The sequence below is a fragment of the Schistocerca serialis genome, chromosome 10, assembly GCF_023864345.2.
Source record: "Schistocerca serialis cubense isolate TAMUIC-IGC-003099 chromosome 10, iqSchSeri2.2, whole genome shotgun sequence".
Lineage (NCBI taxonomy): Eukaryota > Metazoa > Arthropoda > Insecta > Orthoptera > Acrididae > Schistocerca > Schistocerca serialis.
The window spans coordinates 212,578,109-212,593,230 of NC_064647.1; the positions used below are offsets into that span (position 1 = coordinate 212,578,109).

The 15,122-nt window shown below is 42.3% G+C and overlaps 1 protein-coding gene across 3 annotated transcripts in view; it reads right to left on the reverse strand.

The window, feature by feature from the left end:
• LOC126425171 (uncharacterized) overlaps positions 1-15,122 on the reverse strand; it is a 286,674-nt gene that overhangs the window by 51,272 nt on the left and 220,280 nt on the right. For all 3 annotated transcript variants that reach the window (XM_050088123.1, XM_050088124.1, XM_050088122.1), the window contains one exon: positions 8,240-8,353. In XM_050088123.1, the coding sequence (XP_049944080.1) occupies positions 8,240-8,353 (114 nt within the window). The remainder of the gene's footprint in view (positions 1-8,239; positions 8,354-15,122) is intronic.

The window sequence follows — 15,122 nt, forward strand, 5'->3', positions numbered from 1 at the left end:
GCCGCTATCGACAGGGGATCTCAAGTTGATTCCGTATTTCTAGATTTCCGGAAAGCTTTTGACACCGTTCCTCACAAGCGACTTCTAATCAAGCTGCGGGCCTATGGGGTATCGTCTCAGTTGTGCGACTGGATCCGTGATTTCCTGTCAGTAAGGTCGTAGTTCATAGTAATAGACGGCAAATCATCGAGTAAAACTGAAGTGATATCAGGTGTTCCCCAGGGAAGCGTCCTGGGACCTCTGCTATTCCTGATCTATATAAATGACCTGGGTGACAATCTGAGCAGTTCTCTTAGGTTGTTCGCATATGATGCTGTAATTTACCGTCGCGGCGAGATCTATGTACGAAATTTCAGTCACCAACTTTCTCTTCCGAATGCGAAAATATTTTGTTGACCCCAACCAACATAGGTAGGAATGATCATCAAAATAAAATAAGAGAAATCAGAGCTCGAACAGAAAGGTTTAGGTGTTCGTTTTTCCCGCGCGCTGTTCGGGAGTGGAATGGTAGGCAGATAGTATGATTGTGGTTCGATGAACCCTCTGCCAAGCACTTAAATGTGAATTGCAGAGTAATCATGTAGATGTAGATGTAGACGTAGATTAGATTAGATTAGTTTTTCGTTCCATAGATCCGTGCTGAGGAGATCCTCGTGGATGTGGAACATGTCAATTATTTTTTTAAAGCTGAAATAACAATACTAATAGTATGAATATATACAATACATCATCTGTTTCTGTTAAAAAATTCGTCAATGGAGTAGAAGGAGTTGGCCACTAGTAAGTCTTTCAGGCTCCTTTTAAACTGATCTTTATTTTTAACTAAATTTTTTATGTTTGCTGGCAAATTATTGAAGATGAGTGTTACTGAGTAGTGGACCCCTTTTTGAACTAAAGTAAGTGCTTTTAAGTCCTTGTGCAGATCATTTTTGTTCCTGGTATTGTATGTATGAACTGAGCCATTTGTTGGAAAAAGAGATATATTATTTAGGACAAATTTCATTAAGGAGTAAATATACTGACAGGCAGCAGTTAGTATACCCACTTGTTTGAAGAGGTTTCTACATGACGTCCGTGAATTTACTCCACAAATAATACGTATTACACGCTTTTGAACTGAAAACTTCTATTTGACTCGAAGAGTTACCCCAAAATATTATACCATATGACATTATGGAATGAAAATAGGCAAAGTATGCAAGCTTTTTCATTTTTATGTCGCCTATGTCTGCTAACACTCGAATTGCAAATACAGATTTGTTAAGGCGTTTCTGCAGTTCTGTGGTGTGCTCCTCCCAACTGAATTTATTATCAAGTTGTAATCCCAGGAATTTAAGACTGTCAACCACTTCTATCTGTTATTCTTCATACTTTATGCATATGCTGGGTGGAAACCTCTTACAGGTTCTGAATTGCATTTAGTGAGTCTTTTCGAAGTTTAATGTCAGTGAGTTGACTTTAAACCATTTATTAATATCCATGAAAATATCATTAGCAGATCTTTCTAGAAATACACTCGACATACTATTTATTGCAATACTTGTATCATCTGCAAACAAAACGAACTCTGCTTCTGGCAGTGTAACTGATGAGAGATTATTAATGTACACAAGAAAAAGCAATGGCCCTAAGATGGATCCTTGTGGAATAACACATGTACTTTCTTCCCATTCTGATGATGACTGATGACTTAATTCACTAGTCCCTTGCACTGACACCCTTTGTTTCCTGTTAGCGAGGTATGACTTGAACCATTTTGTAGCACTGCCCGTGACACCATAGAATTTTAATTTATTTAAAAGGATGTTGTGGTTCACACAATCGAATGCCTTTGACAAATTACAGGAAATACCTGCTGCTTGTAATTTGTTATTTAATGAATTAAGAACACTTTCACTGTAGGTGTAAGTAGCCTTCTCGATATCAGAACCCTTCACAAATCCAAACTGTGTTCTTGATAATATGTAATTTGTGGTCAGATGGTTGAGAAGCTGCCTGTACATTACTTTTTCTAAAAATTTTGAGAATGCTGGCAACGCCTCATGACGGCCAACGCTGACGAGCTGGCTGTTGGTCCTTAAATACAAGGTGGCGCACGAAATGTTTTACCAATTGTTTCTTTCACAGTTTACGACGCACATTAGATATCCCGCTGGGATCTCTACAGCAGTACCAGCAGAGCTCGGAGAAACAAATGATTTACGAAATGGCGTGTAATTCACGATACTGCCGCTAGGAGACTAGTAAGCAGCAATGGCTGACAATGGAAGACTGACGACACAGCAACTACCGGCAATTGTGTTACTTTTTCATGAAACGAAAAGCCTTCTTGTGACTCACAGGCGTTTTCGACAACAGTTTAACACACGATGGGTCCCTTGCAAGAAGACCATCCACAGGTTGTACGATAAATTTGTACAGAAAGGAACAGTATTGGAAGCGAAGCGACCTCGGCCTAAGTCTGTTTCTTCGCTGGAGAATACTGAAGCGGTACGAGTTGCTGTACAGAGAAGTCCCGGGAAATCGTGTAGAAAGGCAGCAGTGCAACTGGGAATATCCAGACGCTTCGTTCAACGCATTCTTAAAAGTGGCCTCCATATGTACCCATACAAGATGACCTGTGCACAGAAGCTCACTGAAGAACACAAGCAGCAGAGACTACTGTTTGCTCAGTGAGCGGAGGATACGGAAGAAACTCTCAACAACGTTTGGTTTTCAGACGAGGCGCATTTTCATTTAGACGGTGCGGCTAACAAACAAAATGTACGCTTTTGGGCCACTGAAAACCCACAAGTGCTTCATGAACGACAACATTGTGCTCTGAGGATTACAGCGTGGGCAGCAATTTCCAGTCACGGACCTACTGGACCCTTTTTCTTTGAAGAAACTGTGAACAGCGAGCGTTATTTGAGCACGCTTCGCAATAGCTTCATTCCACAGCTTCTTGCTACTGCGTTGCCCTTCAGCACGCAGTGGTTCATGCAAGATGGAGCAAGGCCACATACTGGAAACACTGTGTTGGAGTTTTTACACGAGCATTTCGACATGCGGATCATTTCACTCAGGTTTCCATGTCGCTTCAATGACGGACAAAATTGCCCTCCCAAATAGTCCATACCTCAATCTATGTGACTTTTTTCTTTGGGGGTACCGAAAGGAAAAAATTTTCCCGAAACGTCCACGTGATTTGACGGAGCTCAGAAGACTTATTCTTCAAGCTTGCAGTGAAATTACGGAAGACATGTGCCGTAGGGTAATCACTAACTTCAGTGTTCATTTGAAGGAAGTTAGGAAAGGAAATAGTGGACATATTGAGCATGTGCTGAGTTAGAACAAATCCTCATGGACGGCTCTTCATTGTAGTATATGTTCTTTTCAGATTGTATTGACAATAAAGTTTGTATTGAAAAACAAAGTGGTAACACATTTCGTGCGCCACCCTGTGCGACTGACGTAAGCTGTTCTTCTTCCCCAGTAGGTCAGCTTTGCTCGGCAGGCATAACTGACCTGATTTCCCATGTCAACACCCTGGATTGTGGCGAGCTACTTCTTGTCACATCTGCAGTGCGACGAGCTGGCCGTTGCCACAGATTTCTCCTTCGTGTTGCTGAACTCGGCACTCCACCGACCCGTTTATGCCACGGTACTGTAGTACTGAAGTGCGCAACCGAATATACCACACTTCTGACTCCCTATATTCTTCACATTTTAACTGACTCAATTCCTGCAAAACCACTACCTTTAACTATCTTAATCACTCTCATCTTTCGACCCTGTACACTCCCACACTCTCCCTTCCATGGAAAGAATGCATCCCCGCATTCTGCCTCTACATCTATTTACAACAGACTCTATTTACATGGTTTTGAACCATCGACCAATACTGGACTTGTACGGTATTTACAGAGTACACTTACTTTGAGACTGTGGCTTGTCACTACTAATTACACTACAGTTCTCCCTCTTATACACAACTGTTCCTTACAGGCCTTTGAGCACACTCAGTCTTTGCTTCATGACTATTCATTCATTACACTGCCTTGTCAGGGGCATGCCATCTGCTTGGTTGGAACCTGTAAGCTGAAGATTGGTAGGAGTGGAACTGGGGCAACTCTTGAACAAGAAATACATTACTCCGATCATCACAAGAATAGGCAAGCGGCTGATGTTGATGAACCAATGACTACCAGTTGGTGCTGCTGCTGAGTTGTGTAGCTTTTCACGTGCTCTAAGAGATGTTCCATGTTGGGTGGCAGTCATAAGGTCCAGAGAAGTGAGCAGGTCCTCATCAGTGGTATCACTAAGAAATGAAAGGCGTTTGGGGGGGAGGGGGCAAAACAGAGGAAGGTAGGTCAGGTATATAAATTAAGAAATTGACAATACTGACAGCTGTGGTTCTCATTATTGTAGCTCGTAAGCGAAGCGAAAATCCTAATGTGAGTCCCGCATCCCTGCTCTAGGTCTTAGCATATACTGATGATTTGCCATATTATCCTGCTTCCTTCATCTACATCTGCATCCATACTACGCAAGCCACCTGACGGTGTGTGGCGCAGGGTACCTTGAGTACCTTTATCGGTTCTCCCTTCTATTCCAGTCTCGTATTGTTCGTGGAAAGAAGGATTGTCGGTATGCCTCTGTGTGGGCTCTAATCTCTCTGATTTTATCCTCATAGTCTCTTCGCGAGATATACATGCGAGGGAGCAATATACTGCTTGACTCCTCGGTGAAGGTATGTTCTCGAAACTTCAACAAAAGCCCGTACCGAACTACTGAGCCTCTCTCAGTAACGCTTTCGCGATTACTAAATGATCCTGTAACGAACCGCGCTGCTCTCCGTTGGATCTCAAAAATGGTTCAAATGGCTCTGAGGACTATGAGACTCAACTTCTGAGGTCATTAGTCCCCTAGAACTTAGAACTAGTTAAACCGAACTAACCTAAGGACATCACACACATCCATGCCCGAGGCAGGATTCGAACCAGCGGCCTCGCGGTTCCAGACTGCAGCGCCTAGAACCGCACGGCAACTTCGGCCGGCTCCGTTGGATCTTCTCTATCTCTTCTATCAACCTATCTGGTACGGATCCCACACTGCTGAGCAGTATTCAAGCAGTGGCCGAACAAGCGTACTGTAACCTACTTCCTTTGTTTTCGGATTGCATTTCCTTAGGATTCTTCCAATGAATCTCAGTCTGGCATCTGCTTTACCGACGATCAACTTTATATGATCATTCCATTTTAAACCACTCCTAATGCGTACACCCAGATAATTTATGGAATTAATTGCTTCCAGTTGCTGACCTGCTATATTGTAGCTAAATGATAAGGGATCTTTCTTTCTATGTATTCGCACCACTTTACACTTGTCTACATTGAGATTCAATTGCCATTCCCTGCACCATGCGTCAGTTCGCTGCAGATCCTCCTGCATTTCAGTACAATTTTCCATTGTTACAACCTCACGATAAACCATAGCATCTTCCGCAAAAAAAGCCTCAGTGAACTTCCGATGTCATCCACAACGTCATTTATGTATATTGTGAATAGCAACGGTCCTACGACACTCCCCTGCGGCACACCTGAAATCACTCTTACTTCGGAAGACTTCTCTCCATTGAGAATGACATGCTGCGTTCTGTTATCTAGGAACTCTTCAATCCCAAAACACATTTGGTCTGATAGTCCATATGCTCTTACTTTGTTCACTAAACGACTGTGGGGAACTGTACCGAATGCCTTGCGGAAGTCAAGAAACACGGCATCTACCTGGGAACCCGTGTCCATGGCCCTCTGAGTCTCGTGGACGAATAGCGCGAGCTGGGTTTCACACGACCGTCTTTTTCGAAACCCATGCTGATTCCTACAGAGTAGATTTCTAGTCTCCAGAAAAGTTATACTCGAACATAATACGTGTTCCAAAATTCTACAACTGATCGACGTTAGAGATATAGGTCTATAATTCTGCACATCTTTTCAACGTCCCTTCTTGAAAACGGCGATGACCTGCGCCCTCCAATCTTTTGGAACGCTACGCTCTTCTAGAGACCTACGGTACACCGCAGCAAGAAGGGGGGAAAGTTCCTTCGCGTACTCTGTGTAAAATCGAACTGGTATCCCATCAGGTCGAGCGGCCTTTCCTCTTCTGAGCGGTTTTAATTGTTTCTCTATCCCTCTGTCGTCTATTTCGATTTCTACCATTTTGTCATCTGTGCGACAATCTAGAGAAGGAACTACAGTGCAGTAATCCTCTGTGAAAACAGAGAACTTTGGTTGTTCGTTTTTCTCCTCCCCATTCGCCGTTCCTCTCCCCCCTTCTACAGATACTGGGGTCACACGAAGCAGGTTGTTTGTATCCCCTTTAAACGGCCGAATTTGGCTTACGTGGACCTTCAAATGGTGGGTGGGTAGCTGCAATTTAATGCTAACCAACGACGTCATCTCTATTACCTAGTAAGGGCCGTTATACCATGACACGAACTTCTTCGTTTTCCCCTTTGGCACATACGGATTTGTTTAACATAACCCACAGACCCACACGGTACTTCGATAACAACGCTTTCGCCTCATGTGCCTTTTCCTGTTTCTCTAAGGCCTTCGTATTAATTTTTCGTATTTGTCTCCAAAATAAGTTTCACTCTCCTAGCGAAATCCATACTGATGAGATGTCTCCTTGTGGCGGGCTTTGCAAAACTCAAAGACTGATGGCATCTTGCGCCCAAAAATTACTTCAAATAGGGGTAACCCTGTGCTCTGGTGAAATTTCGAGCTGTATGCATTGACAACGTAGGCCAATAGATCATACCAATTTTTATGCTGGGAATTTATTAAAAACTCAACATTTTCGCGATTGTTCTGTGGACTCGTTCTGTGCGACCAGTAGCTTGAGTATGCAGTGCGCTCGTCCATAATGTTTTAATGTGCAACAGCCTGCATAGCTGCTACATTAATTCCGACGTAAAATTAGCACCCTGATTCGTGATTATGGTTTCAGATGTCCCAAGCCGAAGTATCCTCTGGCTGACTAGTGACTGGCTTGCTGGTCCAGTAAAGCTATCATGGAAACGTACCGAGAGACATGGTCAATAATGGTTAACACGTAACCGTTCCCTCACTTAACGTCCAGCGTGGTGCACTTAACCTGTTTGCCTCACATACTCGCTAACTTGCAACTGATACCTGAGAACCAGTATCCAACAACATTTTTCATAGTTTATCCCCCAGATAGCCGGCAGAAAAAAGTGGCCACTGCTTTCTTACGTGCACTAACTCTTACTGCGAGCGTGGCTCACTGGACATCCCACCCCCTGGATCTAATCCTGTATTATCCATCAAAGGTTCTACGTCGTTTAATTGCTGCCCGTAAGATCTAGCCTGCGACTGAAACTTCTGTTGTAACCGATTCCTGTTATGACATTGCTGATCCGAGTGACCAAATTTCCTACAATACCTGCAACGCTGCTGACTGAAATCTCTTTGTACACGACGCTTTCGCCCACACCAAAACAATTTACGTTCGTACTAAAGACTGTGTGACCTTTATGTGACCTAGCCAATCATTCAGTTTCCCCTAACGATAGTGCAATATCCATTGCTTCACTCAAACACTTAGAAAATTCCAAACGAACCTCCCTTGGCAGTGTTTCATTAGACGGCAGCACCAGTCCCGAAAATTTTGGATAGCACCTCGTACGTGCTGCAGTACACAGTAGCACCTCATCTGGCACTGAAAGGAGCAATATAGGAGAGTGTATTCATCTGACACCATAAAATGGTAGACTATAGAAAGTACATTATATAGTGTGCTGGGTGTAGTTATTACGTGTGAACAGAAGGGATAGCGGAAGGTAGGAAAAGATGTAACAGCATCGAACAAGTGAAAGGTTGATGGCTTAAAAAACAAAACAAATAAAAAGATTATCAGGTGAAATTGGAGATGAGATCACAGTTGAAGTACAGCACATGAAGTAACTTCTAAATGCAAGGAAGTTCCAATACTTCAATCCCTATCATGGTTCAAATGGCTCTGAGCACTATGGGACTTACCATCTGAGGTCATCAGTCCCCCAGAACTTAGAACTACTTAAACCTAACTAACCTAAGGACATCACACACATCCATGCCCGAGGCAGGATTCGAACCTGCGACCGTAGTTGCGCGGTTCCAGACTGAAGCGCCTAGAACCGCTCGGCCACACCGGCCGGCAATCCCTACCATGGTTTAATTTGTAACGTACTCACCAGAAACAAGACAGCGGTGATGATGGAGCCCGTCCTGAGGGTGCACCCACAGCAAAAATCGGTGACAGCTAGCAGTCCTACTAAACGGTTTCGTTTTTTGAATGGGAAGCCGTTCTGCAACAAAAGAATGACGGTCACAATTCATACACAAGCTCGAGGCACGTTCAGGAATCAATGAGCAAATGGTTCAAATGGCTCTGAGCACTATGAGACTTAACTTCTTAGGTCAACTGTCCCATAGAACTTACAACTACTTAAACCTAACTAACCTAAGGACGTCAAGGACGTCAACACATCCATGCCCGAGGCAGGATTCGAACCTGCGACCGTAGCGGTCGCGCGGTTCCAGACTGTAGCGCCTAGAACCGCTCGGCCACCCCAGCCGACAATCAATGAGCAAATAGTTATGAGATGCGATTGACCACACTGATTAAGCTTAGTACCTACAGGCCGACAGCTGACTGTGTAACTTTCTTAGTGTTATCGATCCATTACTAGTACCTATCTGAATGAGAGTTATGGTGTGTGGGAGTACAAGTTCGCTACCACCCCTGAGTAAGCACAAAACTAATAGAAAAAATAATGTGCGCTTCGTTCTAGTGAATCTAGCTTTGACAAAGAAACGAGTGGAATACTGAGATATAAGACTTTATGATGATCTACCTTCTTTTTAAGACCTGACACACTGACAAAGGGAAGCATGTCATGTTGTTAAAGTTCATAAAATAATTTACTATGACAAGATCGCCTCGTTATTAAGAATATTAACATTGCTGGACTGTTCAGTCTCTTTTACAATGTGACACTATGATCACATTCTATATTATTTTCATGATGAAGAGTAACAATACCGAGAGATCATATAAGACGTGATCAAAAAGGGGCCTTGCTACAGCGTATATGCAAGGGCGTATATGCAACTAATAACGAATGCTGGTGACAGCATGAAAATGACGCTGCTTAAACTTATTAGGTGCATCTATAACACAGGAGAGATACCGACAGACTTCCAGAAATGTATCATTTTTCCTATACCAAAGAAGGCAGCAGCTACAAAATGTGAACAGTACCGAACTCTAAGCCTAATATCACATGCATCAAAAATTTTCATGAAAATAGTTCTGAATAGAATTGAAGAGAAGGTGGAGGATACGCTGAGTGAAGATCAGTTTGGTTTCAGAAGGGGATTGGGAGCAAGAGAGGCGATTCTGGCACTGAGACTCGTTATCGAAAAGCAATTACAGAAAAATAAACCAACTTATATTGCCTTTGTAGACTTGGAAAAGGCTTTTGATAACGTTACCTGGCAAGAGATGTCCAGAGTGCTGAGGAAAAGTAGATTAAAGTACAAAGACATCCGCGTGATACTCAGTTTCTATAAGAATATGGTGGCAGTGATTAGGAACTGTCACCAGAAACAAGAATCAAATATTACAAAAGGGGTAAGACAAGGATGTGCTCTCTCTCCTCTTATATTCAATGGTTACATCCAGGAAGCTATAGACCAAGTTCGAGAAATTACTGAGTTGGGGATCAAAATTAATGGGCAGGAGATAGACATGCAACGTTATGCAGATGATATTGCTATAGTCACGGAGACAAAAGAAGATCTAGAGGAAGTCCTCAGAACAATGGAAAAAATTCTATGCAATCAGTATGGAATGAGAATAATCAAGAAAAAGACTAAAGTGATGGTATGCAGTACAGTAACAGAATATGAACCTCTGAGAATGAGAATTGGAAGAGAGGAGATGGAAGTGATAGAGGAATTTACTTGCCTGGGAAGCAAAATCACAAGGGATGGTAGAAGCCGGAAAGAAATTACGAGCACAATACAAAAGGCCAAAATTGTATTTAATCGGAGAAGGAACTTACTCACCAGGAACAACATCAGTCTGAAAATAAGGAAGCGTATCATGAAGGGTTTCTTTTGGAATGTGGCCCTATACGGATGTGAAACTTGGACAATTGGAAGAGAAGAGAGAAGACAGCTAGAGGCCCAGGAGATGTGGTGCTATAAAAGGATGATGAAGATCAGCTGGAGAGACAAACTAACAAATGAAGAGGTGCTTAGAAGAGTACAGGAAACCAAGTCTCTGTGGAGGCACATCAAAAAAAAGAGGAGACAAACTTGTTGGGCACATCATACGACACAACAACATCATTGGAACAATAGCAGAAAGAGCTATTGAGGGAAGGAATCGGCAGGGGCGACCAAGGACATCATACATGCAACAGATCATGAATGACGTTGGATGTAACACGTAAGTGGAAATGAAGAGGAAGGCAGACAGAAGAAAGGAATGGCGCTCTGCTGCAAACCAACCTCAGAGTTGAACACAAAAAGTAGACTATCTCTGATGCGGGTATATGAGCACCGACATGTAGGGAAGTGATTAATATGGTATTTGTGTCTTTCCAAATATACATGAAGTAAAGCGGAAACGTGAACCACGCTGACGCTATTACCAAAAGCATCCAAACAGGACCAACGTGCTGTTATTCTTTTCTTGACTGCTGAGGGTCAAACACCCGTAGACATCCATCGCAGAACGAAGAACGTGTATGGGGCAGCATATCTGTCGAAAACCAACGTCGTGGAATAGTGCACCTAGGGGTTCCACTGCATCGTGACAATGTACGTCACCATACAGCAAATGTCGTAACGCATAAGTTAACGCCACCTCAAGTGGGGGACACTCGAGCACCCGCCCAATAGTCCTGATCTCTCCCTACGTTATTGTCATGACTTTGGTCCCTTATAAAAGGGACGGGGATTTGCAGCAGGCAGTTGCGGACTTTTTCACGCAGAAGGCACAGTGTTTTACCAAACGGGTATCTTCAACCTCACGCATTGGTGGGGGTGACTGCCTGAATGCTCATGGCGATGTTGCCTGATTGGCATACAGATTATGGACTATACAGCCTTTGAAACGAAACTTTTTGATCGCCCCTTATACATGACAGGGCAACGGCCTTGCCACAGTGGATACACCGGTTCCCTTTAGATAACCGAAGCGCTGTCGGACGTCGCCGGCACTTGAATGGGCGACCATCCAGGCCGCCATGCGCTGTTGCCATTTTTTGGGGTGCACTCAGCCTCGGCATGCCAATTGGGGAGCTACGTGATCGAATAGTAGCGGCTCCGGTCACAGAAAACCATCATAACGACTGGGAGAGCGGTGTGTTGACCACATGCCCATCCTATCCACATCCTCAACTGAGGATGACACGGCGGTCGGATGGTCCCGATAGGCCACTTGTGGTCTGATGACGGAGTGCTTATACATGACAAAACTGCTGATGGAATAATTATTATCGTACCTAAAGATGGCGATAGGTTGCTGAAAACAGTAATGTGAACATTTGTGTTAATTAGGTAATCTTGAGATAGTAAATTGCCACATGAAGGTGTCTACCATTTGACAAAGGGCATACACATGTTTCCAGCAGCTCAGTTCAATCCTAAAGTGGAGAAAGTTGGAAATTTACAGTAGTACTTGTAGTTCACTTTCTTTCTGCTACTAAGCCTGCTGTTTTAAGATTCGGGGAATTTATTTTAACTTTGTGGCCATATGCCATTTATATTGCCACAGATGTCAGTTAAGATAAGGGAATGAAATACATGTGAGCTATCTGTCTGTGAACTGTAGAAACACAGTTGCGTTTCTAGCAGTATTTGAACTGTTCACATATCATATTTTCTGTGGTCTATACTGGGCACCCGCACACAATAAGATGCGTGGATAGCCTAATAACCGCTCAGTATGGGCATTTTTCCAGGTCGACGAATTTTATTGCACCATATGGTTTGCATATGGTTCTGCCCTTCGTCCCCCCCCCCCAAAAAAAAAAAAGAATCCTTCATTAACTATAGTGGCCATAACGAAAGAAGGCACTTCAATGCCGTCTCAGGGTCTTACAGCATTGCCATTTACTTATTATTTCAAATGTTAGTAAAAGTTCCGAAAAATATGTTAGATATCTCCATTTTTAGTCTATGATTCGAGTACTTTCCAACAGAAAATTTTCCCAGCTGATACGAAAAACAAAAATAAATAAGAACTAACGTTAAAAGAAATCTGGAAGAAAAATACTTTCTACTTCAACCTGTGGACAAAAACAGTACACTGACATAATTGGACTGAAAATAATATATGAACATTCTGAAAGATTGTAGGTACATGAGATACATATTTCATTGTGAAAACAAAAAAAGTATTCTAGATACAAAATAAAATACCTAAGAAGTGTGTAACAATTCCACCTGTGTAACGAAGAATGTCGTCGCGGATGAATTTCTGTTCGCTTGGACCCTGTACAAACTTGCAGCGAGAAACTTTTTAATAAAACTATGAAATTAATTTTGGTAACATCTCAGACATTATTACAGCACTGCGTTGCGTATGAATTTCATTTATGGGAGACTTCGTGTGCGGCAGCGGTACTTGGGTGCCTCCGCTGCGATTTTAAACACGACAGGTCGCCATACTGCGACCGAATATATTCCCTACCTTCCGAAATTTATTTTCGGCTCCTACTGACCCTTTGTCATTACACCCATCACCCAAATTGCCGGTATACACTGTACGAAAGTAACTGTAGCTACTTTCTGGCTAATATTTCCATTGATGTAGAGCAAAATATAAATTTGCGTGTGATTTTGTGAAATCCAATTTTATCTCGGTATACCACAAAGGGAAGCAGTGGTTGGGAAAGGAGTGAGACAGGGTTGTAGCATCTCCCCGATGTTATTCAATCTGTATATTGAGCAAGCAGTAAAGGAAACAAAAGAAAAATTCGGAGCAGGTATTAAAATTCATGGAGAAGAAGTAAACCTTTGAGGTTCGCTGATGACATTGTAAATCTGTCAGAGACAGCAAAGGACTTGGAAGAGCTGTTGAACGGAATGGACAGTGTCTTGAAAGGAGGATATAAGATGAACATCAACAAAAGCAAAACGAGGATAATGGAATGTAGTCAAATTAAATCGGGTGATGCTGAGGGAATTAGATTAGGAAATGAGACACTTAAAGTTGTAAAGGAGTTTTGCTATTTAGGGAGTAAAATAACTGATGATGGTCGAAGTAGAGAGGATATAAAATGTAGACTGGCAATGGCAAGGAAATCGTTTCTGAAGAAGAAAAATTTGTTAACATCGAGTATAGATTTAAGTGTCAGGAATTCGTTTCTGAAAGTATTTGTATGGAGTGTAGCCATGTATGGAAGTGGAACATGGACGATAACTAGTTTGGACAAGAAGAGAATAGAAGCTTTCGAAATGTGGTGCTACAGAAGAATGCTGAAGATAAGGTGGGTAGATCACGTAACTAATGAGGAGGTATTGAATAGGATTGGGGAGAAGAGAAGTTTGTGGCACAACTTGACTAGAAGAAGGGATCGGTTGGTAGGACATGTTTTGAGGCATCAAGGAATCACACATTTAGCATTGGAGGGCAGCGTGGAGGGTAAAAATCGTAGAGGGAGACCAAGAGATGAATACACTAAGCAGATTCAGAAGGATGTAGGTTGCAGTAAGTACTGGGAGATGAAGAAGCTTGCACTGGATAGAGTAGCATGGAGAGCTGCATCAAACCAGTCTCAGGACTGAAGACCACAACAACAACAACCACAAGACTACTGTCATCAGCAAGCAGTAGGTGCATTTTACACAAAACTGAGTCCTTGATGAAATTTCTATGCATCCCGTAACCAAGTTATCAGGAAGACCAAAAACGGAATTTTCTGAACCAGAATAATTAATTTTTTCATGGGGATCACTCAGTTATTTTTTAGCTGTTCAATACTTTCCTACGTCGTTGTAGCGAAGTACAGTTCTATACACTAACGTTTTGTCAAAATTGTCAAATTGTGTAGATTCCTGTTTTTCATTTATATCCCTTTCTTGGATAATCAAAAGGTGTGTTCACATCTAGAGATTCTGCCAATGTTATTGCACTGTTCTACGGAATACAGTCGATTCGAAACACCGCAATGGTTTGTTGTCACTTTACGAACTTGCGCAAAATTTCTATTATTCCTGGATCTTCACCGTTGGCGAGATTAGTAGAAAAATCTGCAGTACGTTCGATATGAATATTTTACTTCTTTTTGAAATTCTTGCTCCTGCACTTTGGTCACTGCCGAATACACGTCAGTGCACCGTTCCATGGCGGACTGTAACCATACGTAAAAACACGATATCATACCGATCATTCAGCTGGCGCTAATCTGAAACCGGGTTCACATACGCTACTAATATGACACCACAGCTTGTGATTTTCTGTAGAGACACCGTGAGCTAATGTTCACACATAACACCTCAAATTCTACGTAGTTGCACAGCTTTCATCTGAAACCATATGGGCTGGTATTAGAGTTATAGTGCAGGTTATGGCATTACAACTCGACAAGAGTTACATACAAAGATGAAACCCAAATGTTAAACCTGCAAACAGATTTCACACTGGGATGAATCAGGGGCCACAAACATATTTACGAAAGAAATAACACTCGAAAATGATTTGTGCTCTGGCAAACTAATCAGCAGCTGGCATGTATAAATATCATCTGCAACGACGTCACTTCCAAGATTTTAGACTCTTATTGTATTTGTTGATCCAGGTATTTCGAATAATAAATTTTTAGTTTATTAGCTGCCACATCAGACTCCAGGGCTATTTCCCAGGTATAACCCACAGTTTATATAGTGCTTGTATATTGTTATTTTTATTATATTTTATGGTTTTGTAGACAAGACTAGCACGTATTTTTGGTTTTCAAATTGTGTCTTGAAATTTCCATTGAAACTAAATTCGCTTTGTGTGTTTTGCCGCGTGGTATATGTTCCTAAACAACTATGGCAGATTTCTTATTGCGTGCT